Below are 24,415 nucleotides of genomic sequence, written 5' to 3' on the forward strand. Positions count from 1 at the left end.
TATTCATAATGAAGTTTGATTTTACAGCACCAGAAGGCAAAGAAAAATACTAATGGATGAAAAAGGAGCAGGCCGACTACGTGGCAAACGACAATGCTGAATTCCATCTGCTGAGTGTTCTTCCACCACAAGAAGTCAACCGAATCAACAACTACGACTCAGCAAAGGAACTGTGGAAAAAGTTCCTTGAGCTGCACAAAGTAACGTCTGAAGCCAAGCTCGCAAGATGGGTTTTACTTCGCAACCAACTCACCAACCTGCGACTTGAAGAAAATGAAACAGTCGCACATCTGCACTCGAAGATTAAGGAAATCATCACCGCACTTTCGAATCTCGGAGAAAAGGTAAGTAACCAAGATTTGCTAAGGTACGCACTCAATTCATTTCCTAGAAATTCAAAATGAGCATCACCAGTAGATGCCTTTTATATTTCGTAAGACTTAGAAAAAATTACATTAGAAAAATTATTTTCCACATTTGAAGTGCATGAATCAAGATGTGTAGGTACGAAGGAGCCCATGCAAAACATCGCCCTCAAAGTGTTGAGAGACGAACCTGAGTTAGAGTCTTCCCTCGACGATGAGGAAATGGTTATGATGGTAAGATTCTTTAAGAAGTTATGTAATTCTAGAAAAACTAAAAATCCACGGGGTAGAAAGAAAAGGACGATCTGCTGCTACCACTGCAACAAAGAAGAGTACGTCAAGGACAACTGCCCTAAACTAAAGAACAAGGACAAAGACAAAGGAAAGAAGTCTGTCCAAACAAACAAGCGCAAGGTATTAAAGGCGACGTGGGATGATACGTTGTCTGAATCGGAAGTCGAGGCCTTCTCCGGACTTGCATTAATGGCAAGTCATCAAGACGAGGACTGCAATTCAAGCTTGTCCAAAATGAGCATCGAGAGCATCGATAAAGGGGGAGCTACTTCGGAAGAAAGCAGCAGTTCAGGGGGAGATACGGATAACGAGATTGACAAGGTAAGTCAGGTACGATCTCTTCCCCCTAATAAATTCTTTAAGTTTGTTAAATTGTTAACTAAAGACTGCTGCAAGTTAGAAAAGGAAATTAAAAATTTAAAAGTAATTCTAGCTAAGTCTTGCCAATTAGAAGAGTTAGACAAATTAAAGTTAGAAAATGAAATTTTGAAAAAACAAATAGATTCTTTAAAAAATATACATGTTCCCATAATACAAATTTTAGAAAATATAACAATTTAAATTGGTATTTTAAAAATCACCAGGGGCACATTAGAAATATTTCAAAAAGTTATGCACATAAGAAATTTTTAGTTAATCCAGTAGGGTGGAACCTATATTGGGTTCCAAAGTCTCATTTAACTTGAACTTTTAATTAGATTTAGCGCTTTCAGCGAGAAAATTAAACAGCTAATTTCTTTATAAGGCTTTGTCTAAGAAAGTGGTTGTTGCTCCAATAACCAAGAAGTCCTAGTGCCTCGCCACTGTCTGGAAGCCAAAATATTGAAATAAAATGTTTAATTAACTTTATGATAAAGCATTAAAGATAAAATTAAATAATGATTTAGAAAGTCTTTTAAATATTATTTTTGGAAATTAAAAAAATAATAATAATTTTGCTTGCAAAAACTTAGAATTTTTTTAAAATATTCTTTTTGCTTAGAAAAATTTTTCTTGCTTAAGTTTTATGCTCAGACAATTCTCAAAAATAATTTTGCTTGCAAAAACTTAGAAATTTCTCAAAAATATTTTTTTTGAAAAATTTTCTTGCTTAAGTTTTCTGCTTAAAAAATTCTCAAAAATAATTTTTCATGCAAAATTGCCTAACTTAGATTTTTTTTTAACTTAGAAATTTTCTTTGAGATCTTCTTTCACTTAGAAATGTTTTCTAAAAATTATTGAAATAATTTTCAAAATTTTTTAAGTTTTAACCCTTAGATTTTTCTTGGAACCCCATTTTTTTATGTGATCAAAGGGGGAGAAGGAAAAGTATAAGTCTAGGGGGAGGTATACCAATTTTTTCTACAATTTTTCTATCTTTTTGCACTTTATTGCAATATTAGTTATTTCATTTTTATGTCTATTTATCATAGCTTAACTTGGGTTGCTCACATCAAAAAGGGGGAGATTGTTGGAACCCGAAGGTTGTTTTGATGTGATCAATAAGTTAAGTTAGGTCATATCGTGTTTTAACCTTGTGTCTAAGTTTGCAGGAGCTTAGGAGCATAGGGAGTCGAGAAAAAGACGCAGCTAGCAAGAAGGACGGCATGGGAGAGAGGCGACGGGCTCGGTGCGTCCGAGGGACAAGGTGTTGTGGAAGAGTATGCGGGTGGACGAGAAAGAGGCGCGCGACGTTTCCAAGGTACGAGAAGCCGGAGCGGAAGGTTGCTTGAGAAGGCCGAAATTGGTTCGGGTGAGCCTTATTTCGGTTGGCTAAAATCACCCAAGCAAGCGGAGTTGGAGCGGAAGACCCGGACCGAGGCAAGCAACACCGGAGTAGAGGACCTGAACCAAAGGTTAACTTTGTTGACTATAGTGGTCCGGTCGCCTGGAACCATTCCGAGCGCTCGGACCAGCTCGGGCGCCCGGAGCCATTTCGGGCGCTCGGAGTTGAGTTTTGACCGGATCGTGGTCAAACGCGATCCATTGCGAAAGGGATAAAATTTTATCCCCTCCCAGGCTCTTGGAACCCTTCCAGTCGCCTCGACCAAGACTATAAATCAGCATTGGTCCAGAAGCTTTAATCAACTCAAGCAATTAACATTTCCAACATTTGTACGCTTTCTTTAGAGTTTAACTTCTATTTTTCTGTGCGTCATTACTGTAAGAGGCTTCTCCGCCTGAAGAAGATACTAGTGTGACACATTCCTTGGATTAACAATCTCCTCGGTTGTAACCAAGTAAAAATCTCTTTGCCTCTTCTTTTCGTTATTTTCTGTTTATTTTATTTTATGCAAGTGTTATTCTAAGAGTTCGAGAAGCGTAGTTTTCTTTTACTTTTACAAGGCTATCCAACCCCCCTTCTAGCCGGCCAACGCGGACCAATAGCTTTCACTAGATTCCATATGTAATTAATTCCATAGTTAGTTGCTAGAACGCTGTAGCAGCTACTTGGAATGATAGCTGCTACAAATCTGTGGCAGCTAACTCAACGGTTAGCTGCTATAACATTGTAGCAGGTAGGGTCAAGTATATTAGCTGCTATACATTGTAGCAATTACATGCTATAAATCTGAGTGACTGTATATTAGCTGCTACACGTTGTAGCAGTTAGAAAGAGGGATGGTGATGAAAGGAAGTTTTATGGAAAAATGATTTTCTTATAACCAAAATTTAGGTTTATGGGATACATCTCATATTCTTATTGGAATAATAGTGTAAGATTCAGATTAGAAGGAAAACCATCTGTAATCAGTAATAACCGCTCATCAAGAGTTTAGTAAACCTAGCCTCATAACGCAATGAGCAAGGTGTTAAAACGTACATCCATAGTGCCATAATTATAAGCCACAATTTATCCAGATTCAGTAATATAGTTAAATAAAAACTAGAATGTACCAGCTATAGATGCCAAATCTTCTTCATAGGATTCATCATCGTTGGTATTGTCTTTCTCTGTAGCAGTTGATCTGGCAATCAACTCGTCATTAACTTTACTATTAATGGATGCAAAACATTGATATGCTCAGCTAAATTTGTACTAGAAATGCAATATTAATGGACACATACCCTTGCTGCAATAATGGATAGTTGTGCTTGTCGTGTGAGACATCTCGATGACAACATCCACGACATAGCCTGGACATTGAGATTGACGTCTCTTTTGTAGATTTCAATCTTTTCCCATAACCCTTTGCCCTTACTAAAGAAGGATCAATAAGGCCCTATCAATGCATTTCCTTTTTTGACTTTGGTTGTCACATTTTCTGCTAATGTTCAGCTCTTGAATTTTACTATATATACAATTAAATTGGTCATCCAAAAAGTTTATCCCCTCATCAGTCAAAGCTGCATCATCGATCACTACCAAAGCTTTACAGGACAACCTTAAGTGTCTTGCCATCAATTTCACATCTGGACTGCCGAGGGAAGTTTGCTCACCCAAATCATAGATTGCCCCAACCTTGGCATTTCTTGTCCATCTATTGAGTATGTACATATCAGGCAGTAGAAACACTTGATTGATATGAAAAAAGCTAACATATGCCTACATGGAATGCCCTCAAACTCAAATTTACTACAACTACACGATATGTAGTCTGTATGTTTGTCGTGCGTGAGGACCCTTGGTTTTGCAGATGAACCACTTTGAAAATTCATGACATGGTAACCCACTAAATCACCAACTATAGATGATTGCTGCACATAATAACCATGACTCACACTCATTGCATTTTGAAAATCCAACAATTTATTTTTGGTGTACACCATAACCATTTGAGATTCCATAGGGCAGTTTGTCTTAATCTTTGGTTTCTTGACCATATCAATATGGTCGGTGATGTGCGTTGATCTTATGATCATTTATGCATGCTTTGCCGGACATCTACTTGCATTTCATTAGCATAATCTATGTTTAATGTACCCTATTTCATTATAATGGCATACTTCCATTATATTTTGTTTGGAGATATGCTCTTTGCTTGTTTTTATTGACAGGACGCTATTTGGAGTGAAAATGGAGCGAAAACGCACACAGGAGCTTGGGCCGCATAGGCCACACGGCCGTGTGGCCATTATCATGCTTTGGCTGTGCCATCTATCTAGAGGTCATGCATGTCTAGGACGTGTGAGCCTCATGGCAGTGCCAACATCCCGTGGCCAAGCAACACACGGCCGTGCCAAATGGCACGACCGTGCCAACAACCCAGAGGGGAGGAAGGTCACGGCCGTGTGAATCCACACGACCGTGTGACCTCGGAAGAGAAGAAGAGGGTCACGGCCGTGTGAGCCACACGGCTGTGTGACTCAACCCGAGAAGAAGCCGTGTGAGGCCGTGTGGATTTCACACGGCCATGTGACGAAGAACACGGGTCGTGCCATGCCAAAACAGGGTTGTGCTGAATTCTGGGCAGATTGCAGACCGTTCATGATTTGGCCATAACTTTATGATCCGTTGGATTTTTGGACTGTTCTTTATACCAAAACATAGCTGACTTCAAGATCTACAACTTTTCTTCAGATCCAACAGAGAGAGAGCATTGTTTACCTGTGCTAAATGGCATGGCCGTGCCTCCCAACCGTGGGTTCAACTGGACCTCCGCCCAGATTGCAGACCAAACTTTGAACCTCCATAACATTGGGCTCGGTTGGAGCCATGACTCAATCCAAGTATTAGATTGAAGATAATTTCAAGAGATACAACTTTTGTTCAGGGTGAATCACGAGAAAACCTGGTTTAATGGGTGAAAAACTCGGTTTATTGGACCCCAGTAATCCTGGTTTTCCTGGGCAGCTTGGAGGAGGTATAAAAGGGTCAAGAACCCTATTCTTGGGGAGATCTTTGGTTAGGGACTTCATCTCTCTCATTGGGAAAGGGTTCTCCCCTTTGGGGGAAACCCTAGAACTTCATCCACCATCATCCCTTGATGTTCCATTCATCTCCAGAGCAAGGAGGCATCCCCAAGACATCGGAAACCTCGGCAAGCATATCTTCTTCCCCTTCTTCTCACATCAAGGGTTGTAAGTATGCTTTACTTTATGTTTTGGGATTGTTCTTCCCTCACAATAGAGTAGATCTCCTTTTCTATGGATATAGGGAGTATTTTTGGATAGGGTTTGATGTAAGACTCATGTTTGTGCCTTTACTCGTTGGATGATTTCTCTTGCTTCGTTTCTATTTGATATGCATGAGACTTGTTGCCTTGTCATGTTAATTGATTGTGTAGGAATTGCTAATTTTGTAAAAAGAGGATCTTAGATCGTATACCCGAGAGGCCCTAGTGACAGGGCTAACCCGTTCACGGATGTCTAGGATATTCCCTTGAAAAGGAGAGGCAACTTCTCCACAAGGAAGAGTCCAAACCAAATCCCTATCTCTATCCTTAATGATACCGATTAGATTTATATTCTTATGATCTACCGAGGTGCCCTAGTGATAGGGATTAACTGTAACAGGATTTTACATGGATCTCCTCTGATTAGTACTTAAGGATAGTAGCTTTAGCCTCCGGCAAAGGTATGCTGATTGACAATGAGTAAAAGATAGAACATGATGCATCAGGTTCCACTACAACGAAATCAAAATCCTAGAATCCACTTCCCAAAGCTCAATTCCCTCCAAGATCGATTCTCTCCTCCTCTTTTTCTCTTCAATCACTCTCGTTAGTTTGCAAGCTCCAAAGCCAACTTTCGACCGTCTAGATAACTTACTTTGTGACATCTCTAGTGCATAATCAACAGTCCATGTGGTTCAACAATCTTATATATTACTGTTGACGAATTCGTATACTTGCGAAATCATAACAAGTTTTTGGCGCCGTTGCCGGGGATTGTTCGCATTAACATTAGTAGATTAGCAATTTAGTTAATCTAGACTTGTGAATAGTTTTTGTTTTTTCCATTTTCATAATCCAAAAAAAAATCTGCATTTTCGTTCTTGTTTTTAAATTCTGCATTTATTTTTCATATAGCATTTTATTTCTTGTCTTTCAATTTTTTTTTTAAATTTTTCTCATATATATATTTTTAGATATCTTGAGCACTAACATGTCAAGTAGGTCTTTCAGAGAATTTTTCACACCCATGAGTGTAAGACCCATATCTCCCATTGATGAAGGCTATGATCTAGATGAGCAACTTGAGTTCCTTTGTGGAGGATGTGGTAGCACATCTCATCCGTTTGCCATATGCCACCTCTTTCAAAAGGAAGATGCCCCTCCCACAGAACCAACTGATAATATCTGCACGACTTGTGGCAGTTCATCCCATCCAGCTGTTTTATGTCACTTCTTCCAAAATGCTGCTAGCTCTTCCATGGAACTTCAGCACTTATTCCAACCTCAACATCAAGATACATTTGAGCAAGTTCCTGATACTTATGACTATGACTGGGGAGATTATCAAATCTAGAACCTTCTGTTGGAACCCCAAGGTTGTTTTGGTGTGATCAACAAATTAAGTTAGGTTCTGCGTTGTTTCTAACCTTGTGTCTAAGTGTGCAAGAGCTTAGGAACACAGGTAGTCGAGCGGAAGACGCAGCTAGCGAGAAGGACGGCAGTCCGAGGGATGAGGTGCTGTGGAAGAGTACCCCGGTGGACGAGAAGGAAGCGTGCGGTGGTTTCGAGGGACGAAAGCCGAAGCGGAAGATTTCTCAAGGAGTAAGAGACGCAGCTAGCGAGAAGGTCGGCACGCGGTGCGATCGAGGGACGAAGACTGCGGATGAGTACGCTGGTGGACGAGAAGGAAACACGCAACGATTCCGAGGGACGAGAAGCCGGAGCGGAAGGCTGCTCGAGAAGACCGGAAGTTGGGTTCGGGTGAGCCCTTTTCTGGATGGCAGAGATCACCCAAGCGAGCGGATCCGGTGGAGAAGAACCGGACCGAGGTGGGACTGGGCACCCGGAACCCTTCCAGGCTCCCCGACCAAGGCTATAAATATGGTCTTGGTCCAGAAGCTTTTGGAATATACTCTGAATTGTAATTCCAAACACTTGTGCGCTTCTGTTCTAGTTTAGCTTCTATTTTCTGCGCTACATTGCTGTACGAGGCTTCTCCGCCCGAAGGAGATTGATAGTGGACTTTATCTTCCTTAGATTAACAACCACATCGGTTGTAACCAAGTAAACCTTTTGTGCCTCGTCTTCTTCTTTATGCTTTTTATTTACTGCTAATTTAATTTATGCAAGTGTTAGCTTAAAGAGTTCGAGGAGGGTTTGTCTTTTTGTGTTTGCAGGATATCCAACCCCCTCCTAGCCGGCCGCAACGGTCCTACAAGTGGTATCAGAGCCGAGACACCTCAGAAGGACTAACCGCCGTCTGAAGCAACAAAACGATGGCCGGAGCTAGCGAATATCTACCAGCATTCGAGGGGGAGTTTTCTTCATGGAAGAAACAAATGGAGGTATACCTTAACTCAGACCTTGGTATTTCTTTAATTTTAAAATCTGGTTATGAAGAACCGAAGAACACGAACGGAGAAAGACTCGATCCACGTCGCTGGAACAAAAAGCAACGTAACGAATCGATGGCAAACGGACGGGCAGAATTTCATCTCCTAACCGTGATACCAAATGAAGATCTCAAAAGAATCGACGAATACAACAACTCAAAAGAACTTTGGGAAAAGTTCTTAAAACTCTACGAAGAACTGATTGAAGCCGTCCCCTCAATAGACATTGAGCCTTCATCAGAATCCGAGATGGAAGAAATTACCGAGACAGCCCCAACAACCGAAGTACATCCCGAGATCAATGAAGGGGGAGAATCTTCGGAAGAAAGTAATTCAACAGGGGGAGAACTAACGGCCGACGAGGTAAGTAAGGTATGGACTCGAACCTCTGAACAATTGGTTCAATTAATCAAATTACCTGAAGATTTTTGCGAATAAAAAATTGAATCATCGAAAGAATTTTTCGAATTACAAAATGTTTTGACAAAAGATTCTTGCGAATCACAAAGTATTTTTTTGAAAACTTTTTCCGGATCTAAAAATTTTTTCAAAGTACAAATTATCTCGTTGAAAGAGTTTTTCGAATCGAAAAATGATTTGACAAAAGAATCTTACAAATTACGAAACATTTTTTCGAACAAAGTTTGCAAATTAGAGATATTATCGAAAGAGTTTTTCGGAGTAGTAAATCTATTATCCACAGATTGTTGCAAATTTATGTTGTCAAAATACTTTTGCAAATTACAAAAAATTTTATCGAACGAAGTTTGCAAATCAGAAGTATTGTTGAAAAACTTTATCAAGTTTATATTATCAAAGTATCTTTGCAAATTAGGAATTCAAAATACAATAGAAAATGACATGTTACAATTTGCACAAATTTCTACATGCTCAAAGTTTCTTGCTTCAAAGTTAATAAATTATGATAAATTAAAATGGAAATTTAAATTTTTTTGATAAAAGCATTAGAATATATAAATAAATAAATGCATAGAAAATTTCTTTTAATGTTATCAATTCTCTTAAATCTTCTTGCATAAACTTTTCAGCTTAGAAAGTTTTTTGATGACAATTACTTGAAATTTTTTTTCAAAAGTTATTTCTTGACTTAGAAATTTTTCCTTGATTTGGAAATATTTTCCTTGAAAATCATTGATATATATTTTCATTATATTAACCCTTAGATTCTTTTTGTACCCCATTTTTATTATGATCAAAGGGGGAGAAGGGGAAGTATAAGTCTAGGGGGAGGTAGAAAATTGAAAATTAAAATTTTGAATGGTTGAAATTTAATTTTTTCTATCATGTTGCATGTTATTGCAATAAATTTTTTAATTTCATATCTATTTTTGACCCTAGCTTAACTTGGGTTGATCACACCAAAAAGGGGGAGATTGTTGGAACCCCAAGGTTGTTTTGGTGTGATCAACAAGTTAAGTTAGGTCCTGCGTTGTTTCTAACCTTGTGTCTAAGTGTGCAGGAGCTTAGGAACACAGGTAGTCGAGCGGAAGACGCAGCTAGCGAGAAGGATGGCAGTTCGAGGGATGAGGTGCTGCGGAAGAGTACCCCGGTGGACGAGAAGGAAGCGTGCGGTGGTTCCGAGGGATGAAAGCCGGAGCGGAAGATTGCTCGAGGAGCAAGAGACGCAGCTAGCGAGAAGGTCAGCACGCGGTGCGACCGAGGGATGAAGACTGCGGATGAGTACGCTGGTGGACGAGAAGGAAACACGCAACGATTCCGAGGGACGAGAAGCCGGAGCGGAAGGCTGCTCGAGAAGACCGGAAGTTGGGTTCGGGTGATCCCTTTTCCGGATGGCAAAGATCAGCCAAGCGAGCGGATCTAGAGGAGAAGAACCGGACTGAGGCGGGACTGAACCAGAGAAGAAGTCCCTGACGAAAAAGTCAACAACTGTTGACTTTGGGCTCTGGGGCGCCCGGAGCAGTCCGGGGCGCCCGGAGCCCTCCAGGGCGCTCGAAACCCTCCGGGGCGCCCTGAGCAGTAAAATTGACCAGATCGAGTTTTGACTCGATCTGAACGTTGGGGGATAAGTTTTATCCCCCCAGGACACCCGGAACCCTTCTAGGTGCCCCGACCAAGGCTATAAATATAGCCTTGGTCCAGAAGCTTTTGAAATATACTCTGAATTGTAATTCCAAACACTTGTATGCTTCTGTTCTAGTTTAGCTTCTGTTTTCTGCGCTACATTGCTGTACGAGGCTTCTCCGCCCGAAGGAGATTGATAGTGGACTTTATCTTCCTTGGATTAACAACCACATCGGTTGTAACCAAGTAAACCTTTTGTGCCTCGTCTTCTTCTTTATGCTTTTTATTTACTGCTAATTTAATTTATGCAAGTGTTAGCTTAAAGAGTTCGAGGAGGGTTTGTGTTTTTGTGTTTGCAGGATATCCAACCCCCTCCTAGCCGGCCGCAACGGTCCTACACCTTCAACTCCAGCTAATTCTTGAGCAACATGAGCAGTCACTATTCCAGCAGCAGAATCCTGACACCATCAACATTACAATCAATTTTGGATGGACTATCAAAATTTGGACTACAAGTGCATACAAAATGTTGAGCATATTTCCCAAGTAAATCAAAGTTTGTTAGAGTTTCAAGATGATTTTTCATTAGACAGACCACATCTTTCACAACCAGATGAGCCGACTGATTGGGAAGACTTCCAAGACCCAAATTCTCCTGCTCTTCATCAGATGAAGACCATGACACAAGATTCTGAAGAACTAATGGTGCAACGAGGGATCCTAGCTTTACAACTATTATTACAAATTTCTAATAAAGCTGTTGATTCCTTTATTGATGCTATTGATGTTAGTGGACTCTTCACTACTTATGATGATGATGTGGTGGATAAAAGTGTAGGGACATGTACTATGGAGGAAATGTCCCAAGGATCACCTCCTTTGATCACACAACCAATTGATGCTATGGAAGTTGTAAGAATGGAATTGGTTAATGATAAATGTGTAGGGATTTGTGCAATAGAAGCAAAGCCCCAAGAATCACCACTTTTAGAGGCACCACCACTTGAGCCAGAGCTAGAGCCAATACAAGATTCAGAAGTCACATCCACATGTTTAGAACTTTTATGTATCTCTCAGCAATATAAGGTTAGTATTTCTAGTAATCTTTTGGAAAATTTTATAAAGGTACCTATAATTGATTTTGTTGGATGTGATTCAATTTGTGATACATACTCAGTTCATCTTAATATGATTCTAGTTCTATCTAATATAGCATGCTTGGGAGAGATATGTTTTTTTTTGGGTGTGCAGATTTTCATGGGGCCTATAATTGGAAGCTCGATTTGAACCGTCTTCGACCACCTGAAAGAACTTCAAAGAAGACAAAGATAGAGAGAGTTATACTTTACTCTGTAGCTCCTTTGATGAAAGCTCTCTCCATAATAAGATCCCTTGGTAGGAGGGTGTTGAAATATCTTACCCCTCCAAGAGCGAGATTTCGATGAATTTAATGAGGTGGTCGAGCTAATGACCTTAAACAAGCGCTTCTTGGGAGGCAACCCAAGTTCATTTTCTTTGTTTTCATTCATTGGTTTAGTTCTTTCTAGTTTCATTTCTTTCTTCATAATAAACATGTATCCTCTACTTAATTTTTGTTGTCTACTTTCTTTTATAGGACTTAAAGATTAGGAGGAGGGCAACTACATGGTGGAGAAGTTAATGACATGGACATTTGACACGCATCATTTGGTAACTTCTCCTACTTTAAATCTCCTCCACATTATTTTTAGTTTTCATTGGGACAATGAAATGTTTAAGTCTGGGGGGATGCATTAGATGCATTTGGTTTAGTTTAGTTTTTGCTTTTGCATACTTCTTTTTGTCTAATAAAATTTGCTAGTTGCATCATTCATCACATCATGATTGTTTGTTCCTTAATGCAAAATACTAGCACGTTTCATCTAGATATTTATGTTGTGTGATTTGGTATGCTAGTATGTCTATTGATCAATGTTTTCCTATCCATAGTAGCATGAAGTGAGCATTGCAATTACTAGAAGAATTTGAATGTTGGCCTAGTTTTAGGATCTCTTCACATTATGCTTGACTTTGATAGTAGATATTTTTGAAAATAGTCATGATTCATAGAACTGGACTAGTACTCTTGCTTCTATGGTGACTTCTCAACTACATTTTGGTTACTGGATAAACTCAGATCATGGAAGCTCATTTGGAAAAATCTAAATTCCAACATATGCATCTCAAAAAAACAAAATGATGAAAGTTTGCTCAAGTTTGATACTTTGCAAACAATAAAAAAAAGAAGAAAAAAATAAGGGATAAAAAATAGTTATCGTGAGTGAAAACTAGCAATTCACCCCTTTGAGACCGAGTTAGGTTATTGGGAAAATGAATGTTATATTTTTCTTGATATTGAGTATTCCTTTTAGACCTTGTGTAGACGATGCATAGCATTTTTTAGTGGAACGAACCTTGCGTGTGGCAGGTAAGTACCTATCGCCGGAAGTATGAGGAACATTAAATGAAAAATTGACTAGGCTTAGAGATTGACACTTGAAAAAGTTAAGCCACTTATTACACTGAGCATGGAGAACTTCTACTTAGGTCACACTCAAATAATTTTTGTATCATGCTCATCAATGGAACTATATAATAAGTTTATATTGATTCATTAGGGATTATTAAATGCCATCTACGCACATAAATCTAGATTGCAGGTTTTGCTTGAGGATAAGCAAAGGTTCAAGTTTGGGGGTGTGATGTGCGTAGATCTTATGATCATTTATGCATGCTTTGATGCACATCTACTTGCATTTCATTAGCATAATCTATGTTTAATGTATCCTATTTCATTATAATGTCATACTTCCATTATATTTTGTTTGGAGATATGTTCTTTGCTTGTTTTTATTGATAGGATGATATTGGAGCGAAAATGGAGCGAAAACGCACACAGGAGCTTGGGTCGCATAGGCCACACAGTCGTGTGGCCATTATCATGCTTTGGCCGTGCCAAATGGCACGACCGCGCCATCTATCTAGAGGCCGTGCATGTCTAGGCCATGTGAGCCACACAGTTGTGCCAACATCCCGTGGAAAAGCAACACATGGCCGTGCCAAATGGACGTCGAAACAAATCTGAAAAACTAGAATCTAATACCTCTTGTGTTTGGAATTCTTACAAAGAAAAATAACTAGCATGATGCGGAAGAAAATTACTAGTTATACCTCTTCTTTGTAAGCTAATAATCTCGAGATCTTCTGCCGTATTCCTCGCCTCGCCTTGGACGTCGTGTGGGCGATGATCCTCCAAGATGAATACCACCCAAAGTCATCTTCTTTCTTCTCTAAAATCCGGCCACCACCACCACCAAGGAAAAGAGAGCAAGGGGAAAGGAAGAGGGGAGAGGGCCGTCCACAAGAGGAGCACCAACAAGAGAATAAGAATTGTTATCTCATGAGGCCTCCCCTCCCCTTCTTTTATAACCTCTTATAAAATTTTACAAGCTCTCTTTTAATTTCCTAAAGTGGATGTTAAAAAAAGGAAAGTTTTAAAAAATTAAAACCAAGTTTTAAAATTTAAAACTTCTCTTCTAAAATTTCCTTTTTTTAATATGGTTACAAAAATAGAAAATATTCAAATTAAAACTTTTCTTCATTTTTTATTAAAACCATGAGGATGGTTAAAAAAGGAAAGTTTTAAAACTTTTTAAACTTTCTTTTAAACCATGTGGCCTAATTCAAATAAGGAAAGTTTTATATTTTAAAATATCTCTTTTAAAACTTGTAGTTTTCTACAAAGAGAAGATTTTAAAAATTTAAAAACACCCCTTAACTTTGAATTATGTGGCCGACCCCCTTGCACAAAGCAAAGGCCGACCACCTTGAAGAAATTTATGGCCGACCCTTGGCTTGGTCACCAAGCCTTGGGTCGACCCTTCTTGGACACCAAGATTGGTTTTCATTGGATGGACTTGAGACTTTAATGAGGCTATGATAGAGACCTAGAGGAGAAATTGGTTTTGGCCTTCCGATGAGCTTGAGTATCCCGTGTTCGCCCCAAACACACAACTCAAGTTCATCAATAATAACTCATTCCACTAGAGAGTTATTATTACACTACCGCACCAATCCCAAATTATATTATGGACTCCTTCTTATCATGAGTGTGTTAGTCTCCCTGTGTTTAAAATAATGAATGTCCACTAATTAAGTAAGTTACTGATAATTTACTTAATTAATATCTAGCTCCAAGAGTAGTACCACTCAACCTCATTATCATGTCGGACTAAGTCCACCTGTAGGGTTTAACATGACAATCTTTATGAGCTCCTCTTGGGGACATTCTCAACCTAAATAACTAAGACACATATTTCTTCTATAATCAACAACACACACTATAAGTAATATCATTTCTCAATTTATCGGACCTATTGATTTATCGATCTAAATCTCACCCTTTGATAAGTTAAAGAAATAAATACTAAATATATGTATTTGTTATTATATTAGGATTAAGAGCACACACTTCCATAATAACTAAGGTCTAGTTATTTTATTAAGTCAGTATAAAAAGAACTTACCTAAAATGGTTCTACTCAATGCACTTAAAGTGTATCAGTGTAATTTATTAGTCAATATAAACTAATACTTAATTACACTACGACTATTCCAACGGTTTGTTCCTTTCCATCTTAGTCGCGAGCAACTGTTTATAATTTATAAAGAACCGATAACATGATCTTCTGTGTGTAACACCACACACCATGTTATCTATAATATAAAATAATTGAACAACTACACTTAACAAATAAATGTAGATATTTTTAGCCAAAAATGATTCTTTATTACAAAATAAATATTTACAAAAACTAGGGTTTTAGTATACGTTCTAACAGGATTAACAATCTTCTCGATTGTAATCAAATAAATCTGTGTGCCTATGTTTTTTAGTGCTATTTATATTTCTATGTTTATGTAAGTATTTTTAATTAAGTTATAAGTAAAAAAAATATCGTTAGCTTGATTTTTTTTTGACTCGTATATAATTTATTGTTCATATTGAAATGCCCTCTTTAATAGAGAAATGGATTTTGATAAATATAAAAATACAAGTGGATTATGGATAAGCCGAGGAATTTCCAAAGCTGGCCTTCTAGAGGTATTATATATTAGAGTTGGTTCGATGGCAATTAACTATTTTAATTGAGTTGTAAGGAAAACGTGTTTCTATGGCAGTCAGTGCATTGACCAGATCGGAGCGTTCGTCAATGGATTTCAAAATAAATGGAATGAATTAATTTAATTCGATCTATTATTTAGATTTAATCGAAGTCAAACGAAAATTGAGAAAGAAGGTAGCAGGTTCGTCTGGCCATCGGAAGGGTAGGTGAGTAGGCGAGCTGCGACACCATCCGCAGGACTTGCTCGACTTTTATCCAAATTAAAATTTCCGTCGCTATTTTTTATCGCTTTGGCTTTTTTTTTATTTTATTTTATTATTATTATTTTTTTTTTATCATCGTCTTTCAGTATAGCTTGCTCCTATCAATAAGCAAAGTATAGCCGTTGTAAGCTAAGTACAATTTATAGTCATATGTTTGTTCTTGAGTTGGTTGTAAGCTCCTCAAATTGTCATCGAAAATATAGCCGACGGTGCTTTACTTAACATTTTTTGCTTTTATATTATTTGCAAGGAACTTACCAAACATCATTTCCCATATTTCATAACCAATGAAAGTCATTTCATTTTAAATTGTAATGTTATCTAATTCTAATATGTATTAGAAGGATTTATGCTACAACGTACAAGCCCGACGTCTGCTATAATGTGTACTAGTTACTTGGACATTTAGCTGCTACAACGTCTAGTAGTCACTTGGACATTTAGCTATTACAATGTGTAGTAGCTACTTGGACATTTAGCTGCTACTGCTACACATTGTTAGCTGCTACTGCTACATGTTGTTAGCTGCTACAACGTATAACAGCTACTTGATAAGTCGTTTCATTTTAAATTGTAATTCCCTCTAATCCTAATATATTATTTATATATGATTCTAAATGATCTATTTAATTAATATAGGGAAAAACATGTGTTGTTTTTATTGGATGTAAGACGGATATTTATGACACCTAGATAGAAATATCTACATAAATTAATCATTTTAAGGACACTATACATAATCCTTCGAGGGTAAATAGGATACAATAAGAGTTTTTAAACCCTACAACGTACTATTTTACCATGCTAATAATTTTTTTTTTGTTATATAATTTGCAGCAAACTTGCCAATTTAATTCGTTTCAATCTTTCATAATTCATTCGATGGTAAGTCATTTCAATTTAAGTTGTAATTCTCTCTAATCCTAATATATTATTAGGATTTATGCTCCAACATAAAATCCCTGCACTGGCTGGTACAACTTGTAGCAGCTACTGAGACAGTTAGCTACTACAACATACTGTCAAAGTAGCTGCTACACATTATAGAGCTACTTCGACAGTTAGCTGCTACATGTTGTAGTAGCTAGTTGAACACTTCAAATAATATTTTCTTACCATTTTTGGTTATATAATTTACAGGAAATTAGCTGCTACATGTTGTATCTGCTACTTCGACAGTTAGCTGCTACACGTTGTAGTAGCTAGTTGTCGAACACTACAAGAAAAAAGTCAAACAACAATGGTTTTTCACCGTTGTCGTAGGCCATTTTGAACTGTTGTTAAAGGCCGTGTTGTTAAAAGGGGTGGCAAAAGACAACAGTTTTTAACCGTTGTCTTTGAAGGCAAAGACAACATTTTTTACAACGGTGAAAAACTGTTGTCTTTTCCTTCAAAGACAACAGTTTTTCACCGTTGTCTTTGAGCGTATGCCTAGGCTCTTCAACAACAGTTTTGAACTGTCTACGACAACGGCTAAAAACCGTTGTCTTTTTTGCCAATGACATCGGTTTGACAACGGTTAAAAACCGTTGTCTTTTTAGCGAACAATGTTAATTAACATCAGTTTGACAATGATTTTTCACTGTTGTCTTTTAACGTCATTGACAATAGTTTGACATATTTAAACTGATGTCTTTGGGTACAATATACAACATGTTGACAATAAATAAAAAATTTATTAATCTTTTCCTACTCAACAGTTTATAAAAAACATCATCATCCAGTGCAAATTTCATCCAGTGCAAATCATCTAGTGCAAATTTCATTGATAAAAAACCTACAATCCAAACATAATCAATATTTACAATGCAAATTTCATTAAAGTACCAAACATCATCATCCAAACATCATTAAAGTACAAAATATCAACATTCAAACATCACAAAAGTTTACAAAACAAAATAGTACCCATAACAATATATCACACATATATATAAAATCCAAAATATCTTATTTTGTTGGATCAAGTCTTCTCTACCTGTGCATCTTCTAAACAGCCTGTGCATCTTTTAAACACCATATCAATAACTGCAGCCTTTTCTGGTTTCTCCTCCCTCCTAGCTTCTCTTTTCTTCTCCTTTCTGGGTACGGGATCATTATCTTTTCCCTGAGGTAAATAGCATATGATTGCAAGTTAAGTCATTTCCCAGGAGTAAATGGCATAAAGATGATAATGACAAAGGCGCTGTACACAATTGAATATGATAACAATACTTCTTTCCAGGCACAAATTAAAATTACTGCATAACTCACTTTCAGTTCAAGTTATCTACAAAATATCATTGATCAAGAACCTACAATCCAAACATCATTAAAGTACCAAACATCAACATCCAAACATCACCAAACTTTACAAAACTAAATAGTACCCATAACAATATATCACACATATATATGCCAAAGTATATTGTTTTGTTGGATCAAATCTTCTCTACTTGTGCAATTCCTGTGATTAAAGTACCAAAACTGGCTAAGTATATAACACCCTTTTACTTCCTGTGAAAATAAAAATCACATGATTTTAATCCAATTCAACAACAAGTCTAGCTAGTCTCCAGTATATATTTTTATCACCAACATTAGAGGTTGTAATATGTCAAGAGCTACTGGACCTTTGACATGTTTATACTAAAGAGTTAAGTTTGCTTATTACACCAATATGCGTATCAAGTGTGAAAGGATTTATACAAAGAGTTAAGTTTGTTTATCCAACTGATGGGACTTTCCTGAGACAAGGAGCCTGCGAATACCCAGAACCAACTAATTACTCTTAACTTAGATAAATATGAAACATAACAGAATGATGCTTACCATGAAGATGCTCTTTCAGTGCTCCATTATGCATAAACTCATATACAAGAATGCTTTTGCCTTCTTGCTGGCAGTAACCGAGAAATTCAACCAGATTTCTGTGATGTATTCTTGAAAGTAGAGAAACCTGGAACAAATTTTATTGGTCAAACTGGTGCAATAATAACTTAGTGCAATCCTTCAGCAAGCTACCATAAACACACTTTATGAAGAACCTTAAGCATATCTTTTTGGTTTGGCTAAGCAATTAAGAGTAACCCTTTTACCCAAAGCTATGTAAACGGCTACCTCACTTGAGAACTGTCTGTTTCCCTGACAAGAATCATTGGTTTGAACTTTGACGGCAATTTCTTTTCCGTTTTTCAACTTTCCATAATACATTGTCCCATAGCCCCCAGAACCAACTTTTTTAGCAAAGTTTTATGTGGCATCGTTGATTTCAGATAACCAATATCTATGTGCTGTTTCAATGCCAAATCCTCCGAAAGAAGCACTTAACTCTTGGAATGGTTGGGGAGGTGGAAGATCATCTGCAAATGAAAAAATAATATCTTTAATTCATATACATGTTTCAGACAAAAGTTAGTCAGTTGTATTGAGTCGTACCTACCTTCTCTTGAAAATAGTCTAAGTTTCTTGGGGATACACCTCAAAATAGCATACCCAAGTTTGATAATTGTAATTTCATTGGAAAGTAGGACTTAAAGAGATATTCAACACAATCTAATAAGAAATACCCACGTGAAAACTATATTTTTGCCAAGAAGATGACCAGGTACTGTTCCGGACTGCATATTGTTCTGCACGTACCTGCAAGCTCAATAGTTACTTCATGCTGGAGTTGGTGCTAGACAAAGCCAAACGTTAAAAGAGAACAAATTTGGGCAAACATTGATGTTCGTTAAATGACAATATAATGGCAAGAAAGGACATACAGTTCTTGTAAATTTGATAGGCCATCCAAAAATGATAGATCACCAGTTAACTTATTGTTCTCAAGGTGACTGCAAAAAAACAATTCAAAAAGTCTAGCGAATGATTAAGTGTTTGATATATAAACCAGCAATATTTATATATTACATGTTTCTGAGACTTAAGCATGCACCGAGAGCAGGTATATGGCCACAAAGCACGTTTCCATCAAGCCATCTGAAATATTTGAATTTGACACAGTGACAAGGAATCATTAAATCCATCAACAGTTGTGCCGAATGAAATAAATTGACTTGGAACAGAAGTAGATTCTAACTTACAATTCGACTAGGCCAGTTAAACTAGCAAGCTCTGCAGGTATATTCCCCGTCAAATTTCTCCCTGATAGTCTACTGTTCATTATACGAATCTATTCATTAGTTCACGCGGCGAGAAGATAGCTAAAATTTATACATTAGCAACAATTCATAGGTCATCTAGAGAAACTGGAAATCATGCATGGGAAAGCAAAGCAAACATGACAAAGACCAATGAGAGTTAGAGAAGCATTCAGTACATTGAAACAATTTGTGGTTGTGGATCTGAATTACATTGAACCCATGACCATGGAGCTGGTAAGCATGGATCTCCACCTTCTTGTGCCCAAACTTCTTTTGGGTAATGTGATACAAAGCTTTCCATGGTCAGTGCTGAAGAGAAAAGAGGTATAAAGGATACACTCTAAAAGAAAACAGTGTTGCTCTAGATTACCAAATTAACAAGATATTTCTTTACTTACCGTCTAGGGATCCATAATTTATCTCCATATACTTGTATATCTCAAAAGCATTTAAGATAGGTCCCTTGGATGAATCATTTGTTTTCTTAAAAGCAAAAGACAAGACAAAAGGGAGACTTATATTATATGATCCCGGTTCATATAGCCAAAAGGGAGAATTTTCAAAAGTTTAACTTGAAAAGAATAGTCAGACCTCCAAGTGAAATCACAGTCCAAATTTTTCAATACAAGGGTCCTAACAATTTAAAGAATAAACTCATTGAAAGAAAAAAAACACACCTTTTGGTTAAAATTCCATCTCTCCCTTGATGGAATAAAGTCCTCTCCATTGCCAACTCTGAGCTGCAACATTTGTTTTAGTTGTCATAAATAACCTCAAATAATACGTAAAAGTATAAATACAAAACATAAAACCATACCCGGGGAGGATGTAATACTATGCCTCCTATTTGAGTAAAAGCAGTGACAATGCTAACGCCACATGCATGTAGGAGTGGGTTAGGATCATAATTATTGAACCTCAAAGCCTATCATCCAAGCATAAGCATGAAAAAAATAGCATACAGGTCATACCAACAAAACCAATCTTAAAGATCGGCACATACCTCACTGAGGACACTCATTCGTTGTTGAGGCTTCAACCTTGACTTTTCCACCAAGGAAGCTCATTGAAATGTTGACAGTGATTTGGTATATCTTTGTAGTGAAATGCTTCATTACATATGGTTCAAAAATTCTTCATTACAGCGATTTGGTATATAAAAGCAGCTTCTCCTAGTTTTTAAAATAATGCTTCATTGCATATGGTTCAAAAATTCTTATAAGCCAATTGATTGCAAAATGCTGACAAATAATGAAACAACACAACTCGGAAAAACTCACATTTCATCTTTGCAAGGCTTGCCACTTATCCCAATGATTTTAAATTCTTGATTTGTATGAGTTGTCTTCACTCTCGAATTTTCAAAGCTCTTCTAGCCTAGCAACAACAAACAGTAAAAAAAATAATCTTAGTAGACATAATATGAAGAATGAAACAAGCAAGCTAAAACAAGTTGCCTCAATAGGTATATTATATATAGGCATTCAATAACCTAGAAAATAAAAATAAATAACAAATTCTTAATCACCTTGTTCCAGTCCAGTTGGTATGCATCCTTGACATTTTGATTTGCAAGTAGAAAGCCAACCACTAGTCCAGGACACACAGTCATAATAGTAGAGACATCTATATTCCATAAATAAGAAAGATAATAATATTTTTAAAACAATAAAGTTTTTAGGAAGACTTATGAATACTAAGTAACAGTAGTATAAACAAGAAGACATCTATAATGTCTTCTTTATGGGAAGACTTATGAATTCTAAGTAACAGTAGTCTCAGTTTTTGAAACAAACTGTATCAAACAATGGAAGGGAAGGGAAAAAATTACTGGAAGGGAGAGTTTTGTGGTTGTGGCCACTACTAACATTCAAACGCCTTCCAGTGAGAATTTGTTGTCGGTCGAACATTTGGAAGATTCCAGTCATGCACCCTATTTGCCTCTGCAACTCTGGATTGTCATGATCAGCAGCAAATGCTTATAGAAACTTTGCTGACATATTTCTCTTCCTGCAACTACAAAATCCGAAATAGAACCAGAACACTCAGGCCAGAAATTAGATTAGGGTTTAGCAAAATACTTACCTCCTTTAATTTGTTATACAATATTTCCTGACAAACACGCCAGCATTCACCCTTCACCATCAGTGCCCCTGATGCTACTTCTACCAAAGTAGTCCCACTGCATTAGAATGATATTATGCACCTAGCTAAAAGAAATCCCTTTTCCAATTTCCAGTCCCCAACCGAACTCAGCTTCTCTCCAAAACTTCCCTCCCTGGCTGGACTACCAACCACACCGAAGAAAACGGGCAGGTACACCTTCAATAAGAAAGGCACATGAGGAGAAGAAAAACAAAAAAAATACAGAAAAGGAAGCAACTTCAACACATTAGCCACTCCCTGTGACAGGTGCACCACCATAAACAAAAACAATAATAGAAATAAAAAAAATTAAAACAAAACTTGTTGCCTTCCTGTAGCTCCAATTTCCTTTTGTTGTTATCGACTACAGAAGCAATGTGTGTAAGGAAGGTGTCAGAGGCAGGGAGTTCAGACGGGAGGAAACTAACAAGGCATGGATGTGGGGTTTTGCGATCCCAAGGATGGTGAAAGATTCCAATGGGGGATGAACTTGGAATTGAATGGAATGGATTGTTCTTTTAGTTAATTCCTTATTGGAATGGGAATTGTTCAATAAAGTATAGAAACGCAGAGGCAGGAATTACTGGGCAAAATTTAGGACCGAAAATATACTAGAATACACGATACAAAAGAAGACTGTTGCTGCAACAGAAGAAATACAAAAGAAATATGCAGAGGCAGGAATTTCCACCTGTATTCCAAGCCAAATTGTGGTTAACTAGCATACATATATGATAATTAACTGTATGAAAGATAATTCATTTATCTCACAAGGATCATATATGCTAAGAATCCTACATAGTTGTAGGGTTTTTTGCTTCAAAGAGTTAGGTTCAATGAATTTGAGTGGTTAGTGCAAATCAAGTACAACATCTCATAGAAGATTAAAGCGTTCCACAGTATTGTACTCTTCTCAATGGTTGCTCGGAGATCAGATAAGGAAATGACTTACTAGATACTCTAAAAGGATAACCATATATAAACAACTTCCGTCCTTGCACTTGTGAATTCTGGAATTCCAAGCTCTAATCTTTTGGTGAAGTAAATTTAAGAAATCAGCAAATGTAATACAAATAAAGAGTAAATCTAAATTACTTTTGCACCGTATAAAGTGTGATATAACCATTCATATTGGAACTTAGACAATACATTTATATATGGAGATGTAGTGTCGATGCTGATCTACCACAGACCAAAATAACACCACTGCGTTTCTATACTTTATTGAACAATTTTCCACATATAACCTCTGAACATTAAAACCACTAGTCCAAGTCAATAAAGTTTTTAAGATTGTTTTGAAAAAATAATTGTCTCACAAGAAGAAATTCCCTAAAAATGTATTAGGGAATGCCCTTATACGGTTCGGCTATTCGACCTATTTGCTGTGGAAGTTGAGCAGAGGAAGAATTAATCTACCTGAAGAAGCGCCTTGATGACTTCCGGAGTGAGGATGGATTCCAACACGGGATCCTTCTGAAGGGAGATCAAAACATCTACGAAATCTTTCTCATCATGCGACGACACTCGCTCTTCATGTTCCTTGATAACCTGATCCAGCAGATCGTCCCACCTCTTATGGTTCTTCTTCACTCGCGCCACCTTGCCGAGCAACCAATCCACCCAACCGAGCCACGGGAGGTAATCCCCGAGATAAATCTTGGCCAGCAGCACCGAGTTCTCTGAGATGAGCTTCGAGAACAACCCTTTCTTCCCTTCGAACTTCTTCCTCGTGACTATCCGACACAGGATGTCATTGGAGAAGGCAAACAGGACGGGGGACATGTCGATCTCCGCTGTCGATCCACGGGAGTAGATGGCGGCAACCATGGTGGCCACCTCCTGCTCGCGAACCAGAGAGTAGGACTGTACCATCTTGGGGCTCAGTAGGTGGAGGGTGCATATCTGTCGGCGTTGCCTCCACTCATCGCCGTAGGGGGCGAAGGCCATGTCGCTGCAACCATCGAGGAGGATGCAGGTGACGGTGGTGGAGGAGCGGCTGGCACAGATGTGATCGTGGGTGCGGAGGACATCCCGGGCAGCATCGGGGGAGGAGACGACGAGGGTCGGGACGCGGCCGAGGCAGAGGCAACGCCTAGAGCCATATGAGAGAAAGATCATACGAGGAGAGAGGTTTAGGGTTCAGGTAGGCTAAGGGGGGAAAATAGTGCGCCAAAAATTTTTCGACCACTGCTACAACAAAAACGACGAAGGGGGAAAACGGCGAAAGAATAAAGTCAAAGACAAATTAAAACTATTGTCTTTGACCCCTAAAAAAATGTTTAAAGACAACAGTTTTAGAAAACTGTTGTAAAAGGTGTTGTTGATTTTACAAAAAGTCGCTCAACAACAACGGTTTTTATAAAATTGTTGTCTTTTATTTTTTTCAGGCGCTCAAAGACAACGGTTTTGCTAAAAATCGTTGTCTTTTACCAAATTAACAACAGTTTCTTCTAAAACCGTTGTCTTTATGGTGTTGTCTTTTAACAATTTTGTTGTAGTGGAAGTAGCTACTACAACGTGCAACAACTAGTGTAGGGATTTTATGTTGTAGCATAAATCCTAATAATATATTAGGATTAGTGGGAATTATAACTTAAATTGAAAT

The 24,415-nt window shown here is 37.7% G+C and overlaps 2 protein-coding genes and 1 long non-coding RNA gene across 3 annotated transcripts; all 3 read right to left on the reverse strand.

Annotated features, from left to right (window-relative positions):
* Window positions 1-17,616: 17,616 nt before the first annotated feature.
* On the reverse strand, window positions 17,617-18,706 carry LOC122010295. Its single transcript, XR_006119836.1, has 3 exons — window positions 18,638-18,706; window positions 18,350-18,476; window positions 17,617-17,645 (listed from the first exon to the last, which is right to left on the reverse strand). It is a non-coding gene; the product is annotated as an uncharacterized LOC122010295 (long non-coding RNA).
* A 449-nt stretch (window positions 18,707-19,155) lies between these two features.
* On the reverse strand, window positions 19,156-19,697 carry LOC122010294 (probable LRR receptor-like serine/threonine-protein kinase At1g67720). The gene is made up of 3 exons (XM_042566774.1): window positions 19,603-19,697; window positions 19,430-19,498; window positions 19,156-19,353 (listed from the first exon to the last, which is right to left on the reverse strand). Exons 1-3 carry the CDS (start codon window positions 19,680-19,682, stop codon window positions 19,251-19,253), a joined length of 252 nt encoding a protein of 83 aa, XP_042422708.1. The 5' UTR covers window positions 19,683-19,697; the 3' UTR covers window positions 19,156-19,250.
* Window positions 19,698-21,793: 2,096 nt separating this feature from the next.
* Window positions 21,794-23,928, reverse strand: LOC122011274 (cytochrome P450 71A1-like). The gene is made up of 3 exons (XM_042567664.1): window positions 23,227-23,928; window positions 21,910-21,984; window positions 21,794-21,844 (listed from the first exon to the last, which is right to left on the reverse strand). Exons 1-3 carry the CDS (start codon window positions 23,926-23,928, stop codon window positions 21,794-21,796), a joined length of 828 nt encoding a protein of 275 aa, XP_042423598.1.
* Window positions 23,929-24,415: the final 487 nt, after the last annotated feature.

Source organism: Zingiber officinale, chromosome 8A (genome assembly GCF_018446385.1).
Source record: "Zingiber officinale cultivar Zhangliang chromosome 8A, Zo_v1.1, whole genome shotgun sequence".
Taxonomy (NCBI): domain Eukaryota; kingdom Viridiplantae; phylum Streptophyta; class Magnoliopsida; order Zingiberales; family Zingiberaceae; genus Zingiber; species Zingiber officinale.

Bases quoted from the DNA above. Each gene is read 5' to 3' on its own strand.
- LOC122011274 (XM_042567664.1), bottom strand. From the start codon at position 23,928: ATGATCTTTCTCTCATATGGCTCTAGGCGTTGCCTCTGCCTCGGCCGC. The intron at 21,985-23,226 runs GTAGATTAATTC...TTCTTATTGAAG, and splicing joins TCATCAAGGCGCTTCTTCAG to GTGTACCTGCCCGTTTTCTT. The intron at 21,845-21,909 runs GTTGGGGACTGG...ATTCTAATGCAG, and splicing joins TTGGAGAGAAGCTGAGTTCG to TGGGACTACTTTGGTAGAAG.
- LOC122010294 (XM_042566774.1), bottom strand. From the start codon at position 19,682: ATGAACAGTAGACTATCAGGGAGAAATTTGACGGGGAATATACCTGCA. The intron at 19,499-19,602 runs GTAAGTTAGAAT...CAAATATTTCAG, and splicing joins TTAACTGGCCTAGTCGAATT to ATGGCTTGATGGAAACGTGC. The intron at 19,354-19,429 runs GTAATATATAAA...GTTTTTTTGCAG, and splicing joins TGCTTAAGTCTCAGAAACAT to TCACCTTGAGAACAATAAGT.